The sequence below is a fragment of the Cannabis sativa genome, chromosome 8 (assembly GCF_029168945.1).
Source record: "Cannabis sativa cultivar Pink pepper isolate KNU-18-1 chromosome 8, ASM2916894v1, whole genome shotgun sequence".
NCBI lineage: Eukaryota > Viridiplantae > Streptophyta > Magnoliopsida > Rosales > Cannabaceae > Cannabis > Cannabis sativa.
This window is the reverse complement of record NC_083608.1, coordinates 26352300-26375826: the sequence shown is the minus strand read 5'-3', so window position 1 is coordinate 26375826 and position 23527 is coordinate 26352300. Positions and strand designations below refer to the sequence as shown.

At 32.5% G+C, this 23527-nt stretch overlaps 2 protein-coding genes across 2 annotated transcripts; one reads left to right on the top strand and one right to left on the bottom strand.

The window, feature by feature from the left end:
- The first annotated feature begins 260 nt into the window (after positions 1-260).
- Positions 261-3733, top strand: LOC115699172 (dihydrolipoyllysine-residue acetyltransferase component 4 of pyruvate dehydrogenase complex, chloroplastic). The gene is made up of 6 exons (XM_030626439.2): positions 261-1407; positions 1502-1693; positions 1809-1896; positions 1979-2049; positions 2156-2239; positions 3272-3733. Exons 1-6 carry the CDS (start codon positions 484-486, stop codon positions 3374-3376), a joined length of 1464 nt encoding a protein of 487 aa, XP_030482299.2. The 5' UTR covers positions 261-483; the 3' UTR covers positions 3377-3733.
- Positions 3734-4200: 467 nt separating this feature from the next.
- On the bottom strand, positions 4201-12167 carry LOC115699173 (U-box domain-containing protein 35-like). The gene is made up of 4 exons (XM_030626440.2): positions 12039-12167; positions 5079-5200; positions 4817-4932; positions 4201-4714 (listed from the first exon to the last, which is right to left on the bottom strand). The coding sequence occupies exons 1-4, from the start codon at positions 12139-12141 to the stop codon at positions 4369-4371; spliced, it is 687 nt and encodes a 228-aa protein (XP_030482300.2). The 5' UTR covers positions 12142-12167; the 3' UTR covers positions 4201-4368.
- Between the last annotated feature and the right edge of the window lie 11360 nt (positions 12168-23527).

Genomic DNA, 23527 nt, shown 5'->3' with positions numbered 1-23527 from the left:
AAAATAATTTTTTCATAAAAAAAAATTACTCTTAATATTTTTTCAGAATATTTTATGTTAATATTAATACTTATTTAATATTATCTTTACAATTCTTTTTAATAAAATTTATATATTTATTTTTTTATAATGTTATAAAATTTATTTTTATTTAATAGTATATTTTTTAAGGAGATGAAACTGATGAAAAAAATAGTACTGTAAATTAAAAATATATATTTTATATCAAATAAAAATTATTATAAAATTATATTTTGTGAAACACCCCTAAAAGCCAGGCAAGGTGTAACTAACATTGTGAAATGAAATTGGGGGAGTAAACAAAAAGAGGATGGGAATGCGGGCGATGTAAACAAGAGTTTAAACACACTGCGCCCTGCATTCCCTCGTCTTCTCCGTCTCTCTTTTCTTAAATCACTTTCTCTCTCCCATTTCACTCTCTAACCACATTTCTCTCTCTCTCTCTCTCTCACACACACACCCATGGCTTCTCCATTCCTTGCTAAGCCAACAACTGCACCCATTTCTTTCTCTTCCTCTGTCTCCACCTCCCTCCCATGGCGCTTCTCCACTCCATCCTCTTCCGCCGCATTTCCTGTCAAATCCCGCAGGAGGATCTTCACCGTCAAATCCAAGATCAGGGAGATCTTCATGCCTGCCCTCAGCTCCACCATGACAGAGGGCAAGATTGTTTCCTGGATTAAGTCCGAGGGTGATGTTCTCTCCAAGGGCGAGAGTGTTGTCGTCGTTGAGTCAGACAAAGCTGATATGGATGTTGAGACCTTCTACGATGGAATTCTGGCAGCGATTGTCGTTGGCGAAGGTGAGACTGCCCCGGTTGGAGCTCCGATCGGGTTGTTGGCTGAGACTGATGAAGAAATCGCCGAGGCTAAGGCGAAAGCAGCATCGAAATCCGGTTCTTCCTCTGCTGCTGCTGCTACAACTTCCGCCTCTGATTCGCCCTCTTCTCCACCTCCGGCTTCGAGTCCTGCTCCAATTGCTCAGTCTTCGCCTCCTCCTCCGCTTCCTTCTGATGGGCCCAGGAGGATTGTGGCCACGCCTTATGCGAAGAAGCTAGCTAAGCAGTATAAGGTGGATATTAAATCGGTAGTGGGCTCTGGTCCATTTGGGCGCATTACGTCCGAGGATGTGGAGGCAGCGGCTGGAGTTACACCTTCAAAGAGTTCTGTTGCTGCAGCGCCTGCTCCGGTGGCTGCCACTCCTCCCAAAGGTGCTCCTTCTTCTGGTTCTGCTTCTTTGCCTCCTCCGCTTCCGGGCTCTACAATCGTGCCATTTACTACAATGCAAGCTGCCGTTGCAAAGAACATGATAGAGAGTCTCTCTGTGCCGACTTTCCGAGTTGGATATCCTGTGACAACTGATGCACTCGACGCGCTGTATGAAAAGGTATAGATTTAATTAGCGTCTTGCATTGACATTGTGATGGTTTGTTTGATGGGCATTTGGAACTTTTGAACTGAGTTTGCATTGTGTCCTTTAGGTGAAACCAAAGGGTGTGACCATGACTGCCTTGTTGGCTAAGGCTGCTGCTATGGCTCTTGCTCAACATCCAATTGTGAATGCGTCGTGCAAAGATGGGAAAAGCTTTACATATAATAGTAACATAAACATTGCAGTTGCTGTGGCAATCAATGGTGGCCTTATAACCCCTGTTCTTCAGGATGCTGATAAGGTTAAGTGTTATCTGCTTTCCAGTAGTAGTAGTAGTTTTTGTTGCTGTTCCCTCTTTAAATTATTTAGATTCTTAAGTATACTTGTTAATTAGTTACATGTATATGTTGGCACAGATGGATCTGTACCAGCTATCTAGAAAATGGAAAGAGCTAGTTGAGAAAGCCCGTTCCAAGCAGTTGCAACCTAATGAATATAATTCAGGTCTTCACCAACTTATCTCTTTGGTTTTCATGACCCTTTTTTATATAAGTAAATAAGGCTAATTCCTATTGTTGTCCTTCAGGAACTTTCACTTTATCCAATTTGGGCATGTTTGGAGTGGACAGATTTGATGCTATACTTCCTCCAGGCCAGGTGAGTAATAAGAAATAAAAGCTAAAGTTTTGAACTTTAACACGTTGATTAGTTTCTTTTGTTGTGGATAAGCCCTAATATATTTAATGTTTGGGTTGATGCTCAGGGGGCTATCATGGCTGTTGGAGCTTCTAAGCCAACAGTTATCGCCGATGCAGAAGGATACTTCAGTGTAAAGAGTAAAATGCTGGTAAGAATTAACTTTTCATTGCATGTTATGCTTCATTGTATTTTGGAAAATATTACAAGGATTTGACTCAGATTTTTGCTTTTTTTAGAATCGTACATTCCTCCCCTGTTTTTGTTATATTTTGTTGTTTTTTTAGAATGTTGTTGTTTCATTGTTTGCGAAAGAGAGGTAGCCTACCCACATTGATTGTCTTGTACAGCCATAATACTCTTTTAGAGGCCCTTCACTAACAGCTAGCATTGAACTATAAGGAAGTGGTGTTGAAAAGTAGCTGTGATTTCGCCTGCTCAATCATATTGCAAGCAAATAAATCAATAGGATAAACATGAATATGATCGTGAAAACTTGCGAATCTAGTTTACTTAACTGACTGCCAAATTTTTCTGTTGTTAGAAATCTAGTTTATTGATTAAAGTTTGTATTGCCAAATAGGATAGAGCTTGAAATAACTTGTCACTCAATGTTCTCAGTAGACTGCAGTTTTCTTGATAAGTTCTATGGTTTCTGATGTTTCGCAACCTTCCGATATTACTTATCCCTGTGAGAGAGAAAATCAATGCATAAAAGAGTAGCTTGCCTGTGAAATAATCCAGATTATTGAGCTTGGTGGTTTTGTTGACTAATTCAAATGCACTGACTCTAAAATCTGGAAATAATGATATCTGTTCCGTACTGCTTCATAAACTAGTCCTTTCCCTCCTCTCCAACCCCAAGGGGTGGTCTCGTCATAAGGAGGAGTGTTGGAAAGTACTGGTAGGCATATGTTCCAAGGTTCGACCCACAGACTCAAAAACCTTGGGGCCACTGGGAGGTCTCCTAGTCAAACTGCCCGGGCCAAAATTTCAAAAGAAAAAAAAAATCATCGAGTCCTTCCCTCTATTTTCATATCTGAATTTAACATGTTATCTTTGCTTTTGAGCATATAACAAATTTTATATAATAGTTGAAAGCTTCTATATGTATATATACATACGTATATCATATATATTTATATTAAAACAATACTAACGGGTGATCTGAATATTTGTACAGGTGAATGTAACAGCCGATCATCGGATTATTTACGGTGCTGATTTGGCTGCCTTCCTTCAGACCTTTTCAAAGATCATTCAGAACCCAGACAGTCTCACATTGTAGACGATGCCTCAGGTTCCTACATATTAACACCTTTTGACTCTGTATCTCTAGATTAATGATTTAGAGAAATGTCAAGGGCAAAGAATTTAAAAGAGACGATTCAAAAGCAGAACTGAACAACCTGATTTTGCTATGGTCTCTTGCATTTTATGCTTTGAGTACGTCTTTTTTTTTTCTTTGAACTTATTAGTTTGAGGTCAGTTATCATATTCTGCGGAGTTACTTCTAAAGAGAGAAATAACAAGTTTGAGGATTGGATTAGTCAGTGGGATTTTCTTAGCAATAAGTAATTTATTTGGTGTAATAATTTATTTTACTATATAAATTGTTCATTAAAATTATTAGATCTCGCACTTACTATGCCTTATTATTTAGTATATACGTAAGATAGGAAGATTATTTATATATGCATTTGTTTTGGTTAGGACTAGGTGAATTTGACAGTCATCTCATAAAAAGAAGAGAAAAAAATGATACTAGAGAAAAACGTATGCAAAGTTCTGTCGTATTGCCTAAGACCATTTTGTGCTTCGTCCACCATTTCGTAGAGTATCAGCCATTGCTATGATTTTTAAAAGTAAGCTTAGAATTTTGTTGCTTCTGCAATCTTAGGCATTTCAAATACAGGAAATCCTCACCAGTAGTTAGATTAAGTGCAACTGAAGAAAGCTTCTCGTTGAAGATTAAGTGCATTCATAGCTGCTGAATGTTGGACACCATTCCTAGTCTAATCTGTGATTTCTGAGATTCTAATTATAATTGATTTCAGTTCATAAACTTTGTTTCAATGCCATTTTGAGTTTCTATGGCAAAATCTTACTGAAAATTCGACAGTAATCGGAAATTCATGGTGAGATTTTGACATAGAGACGAGAATGACACGAAAATAAGTTAAAGAACTACCCTGAACTTGGAACTATGTCAATTTTCAGAAACAAAATACCATTAACTCAATCCAAAAGTGCTACATTGCCTGTGTAATATTTAATTTATTAGTGAAGAAGATTTTCATGTAAACCTGAAATATTGGTCTGAGTTTTCTTGCCAGACCCAAAACTTGAAGTGGGTGTTCCTACCCATTTAAAAACACTCCTAATATGTTCTGACACTGTTGTACCAACAGAAGGTGAGTCAGGGCCAACCATATCTGATAATCTTCTTACTGGGTCTTGATCTCCCTCTTGTGTAGATGAGGAATTTCTACTGTTGTCCATGGAAGAAGGTGATCCAAATGATTGATCATCTATTTCTTCCCCTTTGTATATGATCTTAATCTCACAGTTTTGCGGTGCGTTTTCAAGAATGTGACTTGCAGTTCCCCGTTTAGACTTCACTTTCCTAATAATAGTTGTAAATTCAAATTAGTTTTACTTATTTTATTAATGATAAGAAAAACATGACAATAAAACAGTGCACTGACAATTCAGAGTGATCTAGTACCTTAGAGTGGATTTGGTGGATCCAAGAACTAGCTTTCTTATTTTGAGAGATGGAATTAGTTGTAGGATGGCCTCTGAAGGAATGTCACTCTCTATTTGCAGAGTTTCTACCTTGACCTGTTATTATTAATCTTCCTGGTCAGAGCTATGTAAATACACATAATTTTTAATGAAGAAACAAAGAACATACTAGTAGTATAGTTGTTTTAAATGTATAGTATAGACGCATGTTTTTGAACACCTACACAACATTTTCCCCCTACCTTAGCGGCTGAGCATACATCAATGTAATTTTGCAGGAGCTTCCTTCTCTTGTCTCTCTGTTGAGCTACATAGATCTCCACCACTTTTGGGTTTGCTTGACTTTTTGGCAGCATCCCTCCTACTAAAGTTGTTAAAAAAAATCAATAAATAATAGTTTTTTTGATATTTTCTTGAGCAGCAAGAATTGTATATATAGGAGATTTTAATGGTCACGTCAAATATTTAACTATAATAATGCTGAACACAATATTAATTTATTACGTGATAACATGGTCAGATAACATGTATCATTCTCAAACTAATGTAGGTGAGTGGCCCACAAACAACTCTAAAATCATTTTTTTCTCATTAGAAACTAGTTATAGCGGGATTTGTTTAACTCGTGTATATTTTTGTTTAAAATATTTATTCTTGACTGGGTTAAAATTGTCATTTAAAATATTAATTGATAATTTAAGAGAAATTTTATTTGTACCACATAAAGTTATAAGTGCACCTTAATATTAAAAAATAATTAACTTAAATTAATTTTTAAAAATTACTTTTAATATTTTTTTGAATTTGTTTTCATATTATTTTCTTTTAATATTCATAGTTAGTTTTGTTTTATTTTTACATTTTTTTTAATTTTTTCCAATAAAATTGTATATTTTAATTTTTTTTATAGGTATATTAAGAATATGACAACGAAGAAAAAAAAAATTAGTACAAATTAAAGATATATATTTTATACAAAATAAAAAATATAAATAGGGTGTACTTTTAACTTTATAGGGTGCAAATAAAATACCTTTAATTTAATGTGGGCGAGTTTTATTTACACCGCAAAAACTTATAAATACACTCTCTTAATCATTTTATTTTACATAAAAATATAAATCTTTAATTATATTAAATGTGTTTTTTAATTTTTCTTCCTATTCATATTCTTAAAAAAATATATCTATCAAACAAAAATAAATAATATTTAAAATATCATGACAAAAAAATTAAAATAAAAAATATACCTTATTGGAGTGTAGGATTATTCTAGAATACCCCCGAATTAGAAGAGATGTACAAGTTTATTGCATATTGTGTTGATAAGTCTTGATCAAAAATTGATCGAGTAAGTTTGACTGCATATTGTCTTAGCAAACTCTTGTTATTTGAACGATCTACCATGTAGTAAGTTTCCAATACCTAATCGATCAGTAGGATCATTTCGGAATATCCCTAGTTGGGAGATGTGTACAAGATTTACTTCATATTGTGCTTATAGGTCTTGATCAATAACAATCGAGTAAGTTTGACTGTATAATGGTGTAGCGAACTATAGTTATTTGAGCGATCCACCATTTAGCAAGTTTCCAAAACCTAATTGGTCTGTAGGATTATTTTGGAATATCCCCTAATTAACTGTACAATATTTACTGCATATTGTGCTAATAGGTATTGATCAAGAATGATCAAAGAAGTTTGACTGCATAATATCTTAGCGAACTCTAGTTATTTGAGTGATTCACCATGCAGTAAGGTTTTGGTACCTAATCGGACCACTTGATCATTCCAGAGTACCCCCTAATTAGGAGAGGAGTTAAAGATTTACTACATATTACACCGATTGGTCTTAATCGAGTATGTTTGATCACAGTGTCTTAGCGAACTCTAGTTATTTGAGGAATCCACTATGTAGCAAGTATATGATATTTAATCGGATTGTAGGATATTTTCGAAATATCTCCTAATTAGGGGAGGTGTACAAGATTTACTGCATATTGTGCCAATAGGTCTTGATCAAGAATGATCAAGTAATTTTGAGCACATATTATCTTAGCGACCTCTAGTTATTTGAATGATCCATCGTGTAGCAAGTTCTGGTACCTAATCGGATCGTAGAATTGTTCCGGAATACTCCCTAATTAGAAAAGGTGTACGAGATTTACTACATATTACACCGAATGGTCTTAATTGAGTAAGTTTGACTATATATTATCTTAGCGAACTCTAGTTATTTAAGTGATCCACCTTGTAGCAAATGTTCGATACTTAATTGGACCGTAGGATGTTTTTGAAGTACCCCATAATTAGGAGATGTGTACAAGATTTATTATAGATTGTGGAGATATGTCTTGATCAAGCACGATCGAGTAAATTTGACACATGGTGTCTTAGCAAACTCTAGTTATTTGAGCAATCCACTATGTAACAAGTTTTTGGTACCTGATCAGACCATAGGATCGTTTCAAAATTCCCTTTAATTGGAAAGGTGTACAAGATTTACTGCATATTGTGTAGATAGATCTTGATCAAGAACGATCAAGTAAGTTTGACTGCATAGTATCTTAACAAACTCTAGTTATTTGAACGAATGTTAAATGCCAAAATATTACATATTTAATAATTTAAAAATACAAAGTTAATTAAATTTTAATTATTTTTTTCATAAAATTATTGTAATAGTCCTAGACGTAATTACTGATTTTCAAGATCTTCTTGTCGGTTGTGCTGGTTAACCAAGAGCAATCAACTTGGGAAAAATGAAAGTAACCTAAGCGGCCTTGCTTCGAGTTAGACTTCAAGTTAAAAACCCAATTTATGTCATGAGGGGAGGGCCATCCCCATCCTTGCTATGTGTACAAGATGTACAACGTAGCCAAGTACTTGATCCCCTTCGACGAAAAATGCGTCGGGCAAATCATGTAGTAGTTTGTGAGTTTTTGGAAGTACGGATGAAGAGGTAAAAAAGCCCCCCTGCTGAGCATGCGGGCCGTACCACACATAGAGACCTTCTCCAGGATCATTTGTGAGCTAATCTTTAAAAGGAAAAAAGGCCTCTATATCCTTCAGGAGACCCTTTTTGTCCAAATTCACAAGCCTCTTTACTGTGAGGATGGACGGAGGAGAGATCTACATCAGCTTGGACTTTTCTTGGTCTACAGACGGGCGAGCCTCTTCATTCTCCTAAACAATGTAGTGCTAGTTCTTAACCATGATCTCTCCCCGCACTGTGATAGGCTATCCGACCTTATTATACCTGCCGAACCCTACAAATGGTACAACATGAGCAGTAGCCTATACTTCCTCATCAGCCTAGGCTGGTCCTCTACTTCTTGCACTTCACACTAGTGTGCATCTCAGCGTCTTCCTCATTGAACCCCTTAACGCATGGAGCATGAACTAACGTCATTATTCAAGCAAAATGTGGGTCTTCAACTGAAGTCTTTTTGTACGTCTACTTGGTTCTCACCACTTTCCTAGTCTTGGGCAAGCATTTGGATGAGGTGTGTTGTGCGATATTAACTGCAATCTCCGCTTGCACGGTTATCTTCTTTGAAGGCTCTAGGTTACCTTCTGGCAAGGTGTCTGGAAAGCCTACTCGGACCTTGTATGTCAAGGATGCAGGCAAATAGTCTCAACTCTCGGTTTAGTTCCTAAACAAATCTTTTGTACCCCTCACTGCCAATATGGTTGAGGTAGTGATGGTGTTGCATGGTAAGTTTTGGAGATTCTGACTCGGTTGTTATTTCCTAATCGTCAAACTTGGACATCGAATTCTCACTAGACAATGGCGAGGTTGCAAGGAGTTTTGGCTGGTCCTCGTCGAGCAATTGAAGTAAGTCATCGTCTACTCGGTGCTTGCCTCTCCAAAAGTCATCCGAGTTCATTTACAAAAGAGGGAAAGAGAGGTAAGAACTGGGTAGAGTCACATGATCCTTTTATGGAAACAACTCTGATGGTCAAATTTAAAGATTGGGGGAAGGAAACTTCGCCCTTATGACGAGAATCCCAGATTGAAGATACTTAAGAACACGGGATGGATCCAGAATTCTACAGAAACACTGAGCAAAGTGTTTTTGAGTGTTTATCAACAAAAAACAATGAAATTTGCAAGAAATTAAAGATTATGGTCCCTGCATATGTTTTTGGAATCAAATTATATGTCATAATCTCTAAAAATGAAGAACATCATAGTTCATAAACTCGGAATGTTTGCAGAAAGCAATTCACAAGTAAAATGCATGAAATTGAAGGAAATGCATAAATAAATTAGAAATTTACTCACTGTTGAAGAATTCCTAGTGGTAGTTTGAGTCAAAGTCTAGAAAGGATCTTGGAATCCTTTGAAGCTTCGAAGAAATTTGGAGATTTAAGAAAAAATGAGTTTGTGCTCTAAGTTTTCAAATGGCTAAAAGAGTAGAAATGGACCCAAGACTTCTTTTTATAGGTAACTGCGAATATATTTTGGTAATCTTAAGATTTAAATTTTGAGCTCCCCCCCCCCCCAAAAGTACAATTCGTATGCATAGAGGAGTACGATCTCCAGCACATGGCCCAATATGCATTTTTTTTGAGGTGAATCATTAAATGCTCGAGATATGAAAGGACTATCTTCACATCCCTCGTAGTCCGGGCACTTGTCATTCTATTCACCTAGCACATGGGCCAAGCAAGTCCATGTACGAGCAGAAAGTTCACACGCAAATTTGTGGGGTAAATGTTATCTCAAATTCTACACAGGTTAACGTGGCGTTCTTCTAAGTGACACGTGGAGAACATATTAAGACTTGGACGGGTGGTACGTTCTTCAGTATGCTATTTAGAGTGATTTATGATCTAGAAATAATTTATCTGAAGAATAAGGTGGAACATTCGGATACGGTAAATGCAATTTTACGACCAGCCTCAATTCTCGCAGCAAGCTCACATACACCGATCGAGATAAATGCGACTGAAGCAGTATTAGAGATACTTTCCTTTTCTGTGTTTCAATTGAATCCCTTTTTTGGTGGGATTTATACATGCTGTTTATGTAAGAGAGGAACGTAGTCATGTTTCTATTTTTATTTCTTATGTATTTTGGGAAACCTAATTGATGTATTTTTTCTCCCTAAAAATAGTGGAGTCGTTTCACTATTTAGGGATCCAAATTATATTTTTCAAGAGAGCTCTTATACTTTCGAATTATCTGTAAGCTTTCGAGAGAGATGAAGAACTTATTTGCTTATTTTCTCACAAGTAATACAACTAAAATAGGAGTAGACTATTACTGTAATCAGAGAGCTGAACCTCTATAATTTTTTTGTGTTCTTATTTGCTAAATCACATTCATATTCATTTATCGATTTTTTTATTGTAATAAAAAAATATAAATTATTATTTAAACAAACTTTATCAATTTAAAATTTATTAGTCATCATTGGCAAAATGTATTGGAGTGAACTATTTTTCTCACAAATGAATAGTATCATTTTAATATTTTTTTCAATGGGTAATTTGCGGTCAGATTTCTTGGATTTTTAAGTTTGGTACGATTTAACTCTCATACTAAAAAAATTATGCCTAAAATCCCTAACCTCTACAATTATTTTGGTCAGCACTTTTTTCGTTAGTTTTTAATTGTTAAGTGCTAAATAGACCTGCCAAGTGTACACGTGACAAGATTTTATTAGACCATCTAATATTAATAGTTTGAAAAATAAAAAAAAATAATTTTAAAATATGAAAATTAAATAAAAATTAAAAATTAAAAATAAATTAAAATATTTAAAAAATAAATTACAATTTTCCTAGTTGTTTTCTTCTTCTGAATTGAAAAAAAACCCTAGCTCTTCATCAATCCCAGTCGCCTCCCTTCTCTCTTTGTTCCTCTCTCTCGGTGCAGGCGAAAGGCCAAACCCAAACCCAAACGGCGAGACCCACGAACCCAGCACCACGTCGTTGCTCCATTATCTTTCTCTTGCTCCGCCTCCTCTCTTGGCGAGACCCAAACGACCTGTCGCTGTAGAATCCACGATCATTCATGCAAGGTCATTGACCACTGCCGGCCACCACACATGGTGCTAGGGTGAGTACGAACAACATCAGTCTTTGAGGGTTATTTTGAACTCGTTTCCCTAATTTGAGTTGTAGGTATAATTTCTTTAATTTTATTTTTAATTATTTAATAAATATATTGGAAGTTGTTTATATGATAATGTTATTGGTTGGGAGACGACTGGGATGGATGAAGAGCTAGGGTTTTGTTTGTTTGTTTATTTTTTTTATTTTTTTATTTTTTTTTGGTTTAAAAGAAGAAGAAGAAAAGAAGAAGGAAAAAAAAAAGAAATTTTTTAATTATTTTTAATTTTTATATTTTTTTAATTATTTTTTTAATTATTAATATTAGGTGATCCAATAAAATTTCACTGGCAGGTTTATTTAACGATTAACGGAAGAAGTGTTGACCAAAACGATTATAGAAGTTAGGAACTTTAGCTATAATTTTCTTAGTATAGGGGTTAGATAGTATCAAATTTAAAAGTTTAGAGAATTTGACTGTAAATTAACCTTTTTCATTTTTTTAGGGAGTAGCCGACCATCCCATTAGTAAGTATAGACTCTTCAAGTTAGTAGCGCACAAACTCCAAAACATATATAATATCCCACACCATTACATTAATTGTTATTAAATACTCTCAAATGAGTGACCACGATCAAATGTGGAAAAAAAGGTCCGCATTCGTACCAGCGGGACTAAATCAGTGCCCATAAATATAATATAATATATAATGCTACTGGGATCTTAACTAATGAAAGCTTTTGTTGTCATAAGCTCTATACAAATCCACTCTAAAAGTTAGTAAATATTGGGCTTGGTACATTTTGATGTCTAAAGCTGTAAATAAACCAATAGCAAGTTAAAATTGCCACATAGCAATGGGCATAAAAAAGGGTGGCTTTCATATTTCTACTATTTCATCAATTCGTGTCCTTTTGGTATGAAAATCATTCAAGTGTTGTGTTATAGTTGCAGACCACTTGCCTTTATTCAATATTTTAAGTCAACCCTTCTATCATTTTCATCCTTAATAAGTCAAATTTAAAGTTTTTTTTTTTTTTTTAAAACAATAAACACTTTTTTGATTATGTTTTAGTAATTAATAAGATCGAAGCTTATAAATGAAGGCATATCAAATGAAGAAATGGTAGGAACTTACATGGAGATGGAACAAGTCGAAGCACAGGGAAGACATGGATGAGATTGAGATTGGTGGTAGAGGCTGTTATAGCATTGTTTAGAGTCCACAGCAGAGCATCCATGCTGCTAGAATCGTTCTTCCCATGCCCAACACCTACAAAAATCCTATCATGCTTGAATATGTCAATCGAAAACAAACTTCCCTCCGATTCTGATTCCAATTCCGAATCATCTTCATCTTCCTCTTGTATGAATTCCAAAACATATACTGGTCCATATTTTGTAATCTCTGAATTCTTGCTTGATGAATTGACCTCGTTCTCCATTTTGGTGCCGCATTCACAGTAGTATTGATTCTTTGTCTATGTTATATCAACCAATTCAATTTTCAATAATCACCAGGTCTAACCTATATATATATATATGTAATTCAAATGAGAAAACTTACGAAGTAATCAATATGAAACAATAAGTATTAGGGGTATGATGATGAAAGATCTGATCATCGTAATAGCCTAACGACCAAGGTGTTGTAATGAATCGATATTACTCCTTTATGTATATATATTAGTAGCTTGAAGTAGAGAACTCAATCAAAATCAATATTGCATATAGCTTAAATGATTAGGATTTTTGGTCTCTTTACTTTATTTGGAAAAAAGGTAAATTGTGAAAGGAGATGGAATAGGCTATAGTGGAAGTCTTAAAAATGATTGGTCTAAATCTAAGCTAATTAATTTTAATAGAATTCGTCTTATAAACGCATATTGTCTTTATTATTATAATTATTTGATCAGTCCAGTTTGTTTATAGTTGGAAGAGTTTTATATAAATATACAAATATAAATATATATATTCTAATTCCAAAAGAGAATGATAAACGGAATGGATGGACCATTAATTTATACAAGACCCTTATACGTCATCTACTAGAAAAACTTGCTACAGTAAAACCTCTATCCAAGAATACACTTGGGATCAAGAAAATAATATTCTAATTGAGAGGTTATAACTAAATAGAGTTACACTTGAAAAAAAAATTAAAATACCAAAAAATATCAATGTAACAAAAATACCAATAAACAATTCTTAATACTATATTATATTAAAATTATTTTCGAGTACATATAATATTTATACATGTACTATAATTTGAAATAAAATTATTAATTCTACATAAATAAATTTATAAAATATATATATATATATTTTTTTAAGATGTAATTATTCTTATATAGAGGTATATTTTATTAATATGGGACTTAAAAAATATATAACTAATTACAATATAGAGATTATTCTTATTTATAACTGATCTAAATTGAGACTTCATTTTTTTTTTTAACAAATTAGAAGTTATTCTTGAATAGAGTATTCTTAAATAAAGAATAGAGGTTCTACTGTATATCATGTTTGTGAATACTAATAATAATAATAATTTTTTCTTTTATCACGATGTTTGTGAATAATTATTTGAGTGTGAAATATTGGCCTTTCGTCTTTTCTCCTTATATATTTAGTGATTTTTTTGGAAGCCAGATAACAAAAATTGTGTATTACTCGGTCACTTTTATTAGTTAAAATTAATATTATGAATATTCAATCGGTAAAGATATATTCTAGTGTTTGAACTAAGTTACAATATAGATATATATATTTTTTAACAAGGTTACATTATAGGTATTGTTTAAGCTCTTGTACCCTATTCATTGTTTTCTCTTCATCTCCTTCCTCATGCCTTATTACACTTTTTTCTATGAAAGAAAGAAAAGAGCAATTCCTCAGATTTTTCAACTTTTTAATTTTATACATGATTAAAAGAAGAAGAAGAAGATTTTTCCACTTTTGACATTTGAATGATAAACGCACTAGTTCAATATAGATTCAAATAAATAATGCATTTTTCTTGAAATGAAAATGTATTAATTAAATTAAGCTAAAAGGCCACGAATCATTTTGTGTCGACATTCTTGTACATTGGCAAAAATAAATAAATTATACAATATTAATCGAATTAGAAATTTGAGCACACATATATTTAAGGGAAGATTGAGAGTCTAACGTCATAACGGGGAGTCCCGCCCAAAACATGCTTTACAAATTAAATAAAAAAGAAATATCTACATTGAAATCATAAAAGAATTTTACTAAATGATATGTAATTTTGTTTCAATATTTGATATTAACTAATGATTTATTTGACTTTTCTGCACATTTCTTTCAATTGCTTATCCAATATAGTATATATATATATATATATATATATATATATTCGAGCAAAAAAAAAAAAGAAAAGAATAAAGAAAATAGTACATACATGTACATATACCTCAAACTTATTAAAGAACACGTTTACTTTGATTAGTCAAATATTTATATATGTGTTATAATATATATTTATTGTGAATCGAGTATTCTGATAAAACTGTGAGAAACTGAATATTTAATTCTGCAAAATTAAAATGATGTAAGATGGCATAGACTTTGCGATACTCCGAATATACCAAGAATTTGAAAAATAGTAACAATTTAACAATTTCTCCAATCATATATCCTATGTTCATGTTCATTTACCAACAGACATTGTTCTTATGATTTGGTCAAAATTAGTGGACTAATGTTGTATAGACACCTATAGTGGGCAATTTTTCTTTTTTATGACTAGTGTGGTTTGTTTAGTAATATGGTGTTTTGTCATGTATGGTTGTTTAAGCTATTTTTTCAGTTCATCTAAAGAATGGTATAAGATTGCAGTGACATTTGAGCTCCAAAATTATTAAAGATAATTTTTTTTTTTTCATAAAATAATATATCAAAATGTTTTTTAGCAATTAAATAAAAATTTCTATTTTAAGATAATATTATTATTAAAGAGTGTGTTAATTTAATTTTATACATTAATCTCATATAAGAGTGTTTTTATTTCACTCAGTTCTTTAGGAATTCAAGGACTTCAAGAAGATAAGTTTTATTACACTTTTTTTTTTTTTTTTTTTTTTAAATTTTACTATATTATTAATTTATATTTAATAATTTTAACATTATTTATTTTAACATTTTCTTATAAAGTTACTAAAATCATCTTTTTGGTAGTGTTTTGGTGTAGATATATAAGCTTTTTAAGAAGTTCTTGCTTTGTTGGTAGGATTAAGATGTGTTGAAGATGTTTTATTTTTAGACATTAAAATTTTATTATTTATTCTTGGGGCATCTCTCTCATTAATTTTATTGTTGCAGCCCACAAATTGATTAAACATGCCTTTAGATAATGAGTTTTATTAAATAAAAGAAATTCTTCTTCAAGAAACTCTGTGATAATAGAGTTTTGAACAAAAGAAGAAAACGAAAGAGAAGAAGAGAAATGGACAAGAACAAGATGAAAATAGACTGCTCAGTCCAAGACTGAGATTGGCTTCGATCTTTATTTATAATCAATTAACAAATTACAATGCAAACTAGCTGAAGAGAGAAGACAACTAGATTTAACAGAAAACAGTTACAATAGAAAAACTAACAATTGAAAAGCCTAATTGTCTAACTAACTATTGTCTGCTTATATTCTAACATCCTCCCTCAAATTATACATGTCTGGACCATGTATCAACTTGTCCTTGAAATGTAAAAATGAAGCAACAGGAAGTGGCTTGGTGAAGATATCAGCAAGTTGATGTGAGGAATCAACATATCTAACATCTAACTGTTGAGCTAATACATTGTCTCTGACAAAATGAAGATTAACTTCAATGTGTTTCGTGCGAGCATAAAACATAGGATTGGAAGCCAGAGACTGCTCCTAAATTATCACACCATAATATTGGAATTTGAGAGAGGTGAACATTAATTCCAGCTAACAGGGACTGAAGCCAGATGATCTCAGTTGTGGCTAAGGCCAGTGCACGATATTCTAATTCTGTACTTGATCTAGTCACTACTGTTTGCTTATTTGAACACCAACTGACCAAGTTTCCTCCAAAATACAACCAGTAGCCAAATGTTAATTTTCTGCCATCATACAACCATGCCCATTCAACATTAGTGAATCCTTGTAAGTCAAGTCTCGAGGAAGCTTTGAATTGTAAACCAGTTCTTTGTGTGCCAGAAAGATATCTAAGAATTCTTTTACATGCATTCTAGTGTTCTAAGGTAGGAGTTTCTTGGAATCGACTCAGACAATTGACAATAGGGTTGTTCGCGATGCGGGTGGTGCAGTTCTTGACTATTTTTTCAAACCAACCTGCACATGCATTTTTTTTAATTTCTCAAACTGCACCCGCACCGTAAAACTAAAAAACCGCTGAAGCTGCGCCGCAAAAAATGGTGCGGTGCGGTTTCTGCAGTTTGTGTTGGGAATTATTTTACCAGGATTTAAATTTACTAACATGTATGTTTGATTATAATTCTATAAATTTAACACCTTAAATATGAATATCCTGTTGGAAATTATTTTACCAGGATCTAGATTTACTACCAAGTATGTTTTATTAACAACCTAATATGAATTCTAAAACAATGAAATAAACACATATAAAGTTCAAGAAACCTTACATTGGGTGCAGCGGAATATAATGACTCCTTCCATTCAGATCTCTAGCCCTTGATTCCTTTCTGTAGCAGAGCATTATCAAGATCTGAATCTGGATCTCTTTCTCTCCTTCTTTTGATGCTGATTCTCCTTCTTGTTGTTTGAATACTCCTACAGTCTTACACACTATGATTGAGATACCACTTGATGTGTGTGGGCACTACTCTATCACTCAAGGATTTCGAAATTGAAGAGAGGAAAAGAGAGAGAGGGGCGGCAAAGGCTTTTCTCTGAAGGAAACAATATGCAAAGTCATGAGTTTCCTGAAGCAACCACTTTCTATTTATAGAATGCCATCTAGGTTTAGGTTAGAATTGTATGGCATTAAAATAATGGAGAAATAAAATGGTAAAAGGCTTTGCATAGTGGGCGACCATATAAGGAAATTGGGCCTCACTTTGCAACTTTCCCATTTTGTTATTTTTTATTCTCATTTTTTCAAAAATGTCAATTTTCCAATTTTAACTATTTAAATGCCAATTCTAATTATTTAATAACTTAAAATAATTATTAAATAATATTTTCATTTAATATATTTATCAATTTAGATATATAAAGTATCTTAATTAATAAATAAACCTAGAATCTCTTTTTTTTACAATTTCGCCCTTGCTTAGTGAAAATTCATAAAGTAGACATAGTCTAACTTTAGAATTATAATTGATTAATTAAAATCAATTAACTGAGTCTTACAAGTAGTATGGTCTCAACTAGTATGGGGACCATGGGCCTATATTTCCGAGCTTCCAATAAGTCGAACCGGATTTACCAAGTAAATTCCCTAACTTATTAATTCCTTATTGAATCCACACTTAGAACTTGAAATTGCACTCTTAGTCATATAGAACGCTCTATATGTTCCACGATATAGATACGTCATTAGTTATCCATTGTTATACTCCTAATTTGATCAATGACCCTCTAATAGATGATCTACATTGAATAGGCAATAAGTTACCGTTACACCTTCAATGTATTTTATCCTTAAAACACTTAGCTCCGTATAAATGATATTTCAGCGAAGTAAAATGAGATCTCCACCATTTATCTCTGTTTAGCCAAGCTCGAAGGATATCATCGTTTCACTTCTAAATTCCTATAGAAGTTATAGACTCCATATTTATGTTAGCGCTCCCACTCAATTATACTATCATGTTCCCAAAATGTACGTATCACCCTGACCCAAAAGTAGGCTTAACTAACAAATCAAAGAACATGTATAATACTCTTGAGATCGAACCTAATCATATCAAGATTAAGATCATTTGATCTAGGATCAACGTGTGATATTGAATTGAATAGATATTACGGTAAATTTTAATATATCTAATCAAAGTTCAATATCGGTCCCTTCCGATGTATACTCCATACATCCGATACTGGTAAACTTTGCCAATGTCCTGGAAAGGACATAACACTTTTCCAAGGTGTAAGAATACCTATCGCTGATTATACCATGTCAGTCTAAATCCAGTACGTTCTGACAAATCAGGGAATAAACTTTCAAACATATAATTAAGATTATATTCCACTGTGTTGACAACACTATAATCATTAACAAATTCATATGTTCTGGACTTAAATAGAATTCATACATTATATATATAATCATGAAATAAATCATGTGAACCATGCAACATAAAATATTATTTCTGATCTTTATTAATAAGTAAATCTGATTATATTGAAATAGGTTTTATTTAGGGCACAAAACCCAACATATCCTAATACGATAAAATAAACACATATAAAGTTTAGAAAATATTACATTGATGGCAGCAAAAAACTAATGACTCCTTCCATTCTGATCTCTAGCCATTGTTCTTTTTTGTTATAGAGCATTATCAAGATCTGAACCTAGATCTCCTTTCCTTCAGTTTGGTTAACCACAGTCTTCCATACTATGATTGAGTACTTGATAGCCAAATGAAATCTATATCTAGGAGCCAAATGACTTCCTTTGGATAGCCATTAGAAAAATGCTCTAGCATCTTACTAAAGTAAGTTTCTTACACTAGAGTAGGTAAATTACCAGGTATACCACAAGCCACAAGTTTAGATAATCTCAAACCTTTAATACTAGGATCAGGAATTTTTGTTAAGTCCAATTGAATAGACTTATTATTGAAATTTCCCTTCTTGTCCTTGTAATAGAAAACTTTTAGTCACTCCATATGAATAGTTTTAACTATAGCTCTTTTGGCTTTGCTTCACAGTTCCTTATTCTGACTATCCATTACTTGTTTAAATTGACAATAGATTTTATCACAAGTGTCTTCCAAGTCATGACAGGGTGGGTTCCTTGAAACCCTCCCACTACGACAAGGTACCGTGACTTTCTATCTAGGAATATTAATGGTATTGTCCTCATCGATTATGTCAAGACAACAAAGGCAGTGGGACCATCTTATATAGAATAAGATGATAGAACACCTTGGAATTGAAAATATCTCCTCTACTTTGCTACTTTGTTTTCAAATTTAGTCATGTTCTTAGAAAAGTAGTATTTGTTAAAACAAAAATTTTCTTATCTTAATGACAATGGGATGGTCCATCCCTAATAACTTTAGAATAGCTATCAAACTTGCAAACTTAAGTTAACAATTCTAGCTTTTCTTAAGTTCATGATCAGGAAATCCTTGAATCTAGTAATGGTACACAACGATTCCATCATTTTGAACTTTTCCTATCATTAGGGTATTTCCCTAGAAGGACTTAGGCAGCTGCTAGTAACTAATCATAAACCTTTCATTTTCATCAATATGCAATCCAAATTTCTGGGGAGGTAAGTTTAGATACAATTCAAAGTTCAACTTAATGATCTTTGAACTGCATAACCAAATATTTCTCCACCCCTATCAGTTGTAAGATCTTTAACCACTCACCTAAATGGTATTCATAATGACTAGAAATTCATAAAATTTCTCAAACATTTTAAATTTCTTTGCATAAGGTAAATATCTAGAGTGATCGTTTAAGACTTTAATGATAACTCATATCCACCACTGAATGTACATCCATATGTTCAAATATAGATGATACTACTTTCAAGTGGATATTGGCATATTCTCTTTTTGCAGAAAATGATCTTGTCAAAACCACTATGAACAAGATGCAAATGCCATAGATATATATTATGTGATTTTGGTCTTTTGATGACTTAGGTCTTGTTACAACAAAGAATTTTTAGAATAGTCCAAGCAGATTCTGGTTACAGAATACAAAACTCATAATCCATACATTAACGTACAGTTCAAATCCATTGTAGAAAAATTGATATTAACAACTTGTAAAGTTATACTGTAGTATTCAATGTATTCTGGAAACTGAAATTTAAAATTTCTATTTGGAATCTAAATTTTAAAGTTAAAGACTTAAATTTATATCAAATATTCTCTAAGTAATTATTCCAGCTTGGACCACCACTACTATTTTAACTCTAAGTTTAAATTGCCTTTAGTAAGCATATACAAGTAGGAGATTCTTTAAGATGGAGGATTTATATCATTTTGGGATAGAATTTCTAGAATATAGTCATTTGTGCTACTCATTTTTTATAGAAGAAAATAGAATGACATCATAAGCAGATGATTTATAAACCTTCTGTCCAATGATATACTATCTAAGCAATTTCTAAATGAAAAAGCTAAAAGGAAAAAAAAATAAAGGATAATTTCGATTAAAGTAAGAACCCAACAATGTCCCGTTTAAGCGAGAGTCAAAGTTATTTTTATTTTATAAACTTCTTCATTGTTTTATATTGTAAACACTTAGTCTAAGCTGTCATATTTGGATGAGTCAACTAGATGTCACATTTACAAATATTTATCTATACATTGTTATGTTTGTCTTATAGGTGACAATCTTTGGAATATCCCATTAAAAATAACAAACTAAGTTAGACCAACAATGAAGATTCAAAATTGGTACTACAATAATTAATTACAAAAAATAACATGAATGTTCAATATAAATTCATACACTATTTAGAAATTATTAAGCATTTAGCAAGTAATAAAGACATGTGAAAATAAAAAATAATCATATCTTAAATAATTTTTAAGGTTTTCAACAAATTGATACAGTGTCCCGTTTAGGAGAGAGTTAAAGATATAATTCATTGAATAGAGTTGTCAGCTCATCTAAAATGGACACCCTTTTAGCAACCTTTTATTTGATGGAAATAAGAATCCAACGTTGTCCTATTTAGGCGAGAGTCAAGGTCATTTTATTTAATGAGTTTCTACCATTGTTTCATACTTTGTAGGCCCTACTCTAGGTAGTCACTATTGAGGTGATCTTTACTAAGAATAAAAGACTTACAATACTACTTATCTTTCGAGATTTAACGACGTTAAATTGCTACTTAATAAACATCTATTAGGAATGAAGCTCATTAAAACAAGAACTATGTAGAATAAACAATGGAGATCAAATATCCTAAAAAGTAAAGCTCATTATTTTAAAAAGAATTGTATTAATTTAACCACAGTCTTCCATACTATGATTGAGTATTTGACTTGCTATGAGTGGGCATGGTACTCTATCACTAAAGGCTCAAATTTAATGAAGAACAATAGAAGAGGATTCGAAATCACTAAGGAGACTCTCATTTATTAGTTGTCTGACGAAAAATGAAAACTAGCTTCAGATAGATGGATGAGAATGAGAGCATCTTATTCCTTTTATAGTATTTTTTCTAGGGTTTAGGATTTAATTATATGAATTAAAAAAGATAAAATAATAGGTAAAAATACACTAAGTGGCCGACCATAGTAGTGGGCCTCACTAGTTACAAATTTACCACTTCATTTCATAATGCATCTTTTCTTTCACTAATGTCATATTTTCTAATTTTAATCCTATAAATATCAAAATTATTTATTTAATAAATATGATTAATTATCAAATAAAATTGTCATTTAACTTATTTATTAATTAGATCATAAAAAGTCTCTCAATTAACAAATAGATCCTAAAACCTCTTTCGTTTAGAATTAAGCCCTTACTTAGTGAATCATCAATACAACATAGTCTAATTTTAGAATTATAATTGATTAATTAAAACCAATTAACTGAGTCTAAAAGTAGTATTATCTCAACTAGTGTGGGGACCATGACCCTATGTAATCAAGCTTACAATAAGTATATTTACAATTTACCAAGTAAATTTCCTAACTTATTAATTCTTCCTCACTCCACTATAGATTTGAAATTGAACTCTTGATTACATAGAATGTACTATTACAAAAAATAGATGCGATTTAAATTACCCATTGTTTTAATCCAAATAGTCAAAGATCCTCTATAGATGATTAACATCGAGTAGGGAAAAATTTACCGTTCTACCCTTCAATGTATTTTATCCTTAAGACACTTAGCTACCTATGAATGATATTTTAATTAACTAATATAATTACTCAAATGAGGCCTCAATCATTTATCTATATTAAGCCAAGCTCGAAGGAAATCATCGTTTAACTTCTAAATACTTATAGAAGCTTTAAATTCTATATCTATGATTAGCACTCCCACTCAATTATACTACCATGTTTCCAAGCTGTAAGTATTGGGCTGATGTATTGGTCAGCTTTAACGAACAACTCTAAGAACATAAATAACATAGTTGAGATCGAACCTAACCATATCGGGATTAAGATCTATTGACCTAAGATCAATTAACTGATATTGACTTAGATAGATATAACAATAAGTTTATGATATCTTTTCCAAGTTCAATATCAGTCAAGTTCGATGTATACTCCATACATCCGATCCTAGCATACTTTGCCAATACCTTGGAAAGGACATATCACTTATTGAAGGTGTAAGTAAACTTTATCGCTGATTATCATGTTAGTCTAGTGTACTGACAAATCATGGGACATAAACTTTGAAACATATAATCATGATTATATTCCACTGTGTTGACAACACTATAATCATGAATAACTATATGTTCCAGATTTAATAGAATTTATACATTAATCATATAATCATGAAATAAATGATGTGAACCATGCAACATAAAATGATTTCTGATCTTTTATTAATTAGTAAATCTGATTATATTGAAATATATTTTATTTAGGGCATAAAATCGCAATAAGTTTGGACTATTACCAAATAATTAAACTATCACAAATACAACATTGAGCAACACGTGTCAAAAATACCATAAGGCTTGAAAATAACTATGAAAAAAGTTTCAAGTTTCAACAATACAATAGTTAGTGGGCTTAGGGTTGGGCCTTTACATATTGGACCTAAATAAATATAAAAATTGGTATTTTTATCATATGCAGTGTGCTGTAGTTTGAACCGCATATTAACAATTCAAAACTGCAAACCACACCGCACCACGCGGTTTAAGAAAAATTCAAACTACGACCACACCGTAAAAAATTTCAAAGTGCGTTTTTTTGCGGTGCGGGCGGTTTGAGCGATTTAATGAACAACCCTAATTGACAACAAAAGCAATGTCTGGACGTGTCATGGTGAGGTATTGAAGGGCACCAAGGACACTTCTGTACATAGTAGGATTCTGCATTGGTGTGCCAAGATGTTGAGACATCTTAGTGGTGGAGCACATTGGAGTAGGTTAAGGCTTAGCATTAAGAAACTAAGTTGAATTTAAGAGATCTCTAGTGTATTTTTGTTGTGTGAGAGATAGAGTATTGCCTTCTCTGATCACTTCAAATCTAAGAAAATAGCTTGCATGGTCCAACAACTTTTAAAGCAAAGTGTGTTTGAAGATCAAAGATCACAGTGTTGATTTGAGTGATATCTTCACTAGTGCTGAGGATGTCATCTACATACACCAAGAGTAGCAGCAATTTGTTATTTTTCTTTGTGAAGAAGAGACTAGAATCAGTCTTGCTATTACTGTATCCCCACTGTAACAAAGATGCTTTAAGTGTGTCAAA

Excerpts from the sequence above, each read along its gene's own strand:
- LOC115699173 (XM_030626440.2), bottom strand. The coding sequence starts at position 12,141 with ATGGATGCTCTGCTGTGGACTCTAAACAATGCTATAACAGCCTCTACC. Across the intron at positions 5,201-12,038 it reads TCGACTTGTTCCATCTCCAT|TAGGAGGGATGCTGCCAAAA; the intron begins GTAAGTTCCTAC and ends TAACAACTTTAG. Across the intron at positions 4,933-5,078 it reads ATGTATGCTCAGCCGCTAAG|GTCAAGGTAGAAACTCTGCA; the intron begins GTAGGGGGAAAA and ends TAATAATAACAG.
- LOC115699172 (XM_030626439.2), top strand. The coding sequence starts at position 484 with ATGGCTTCTCCATTCCTTGCTAAGCCAACAACTGCACCCATTTCTTTC. Across the intron at positions 1,694-1,808 it reads TTCTTCAGGATGCTGATAAG|ATGGATCTGTACCAGCTATC; the intron begins GTTAAGTGTTAT and ends ATGTTGGCACAG. Across the intron at positions 2,240-3,271 it reads GTGTAAAGAGTAAAATGCTG|GTGAATGTAACAGCCGATCA; the intron begins GTAAGAATTAAC and ends ATATTTGTACAG.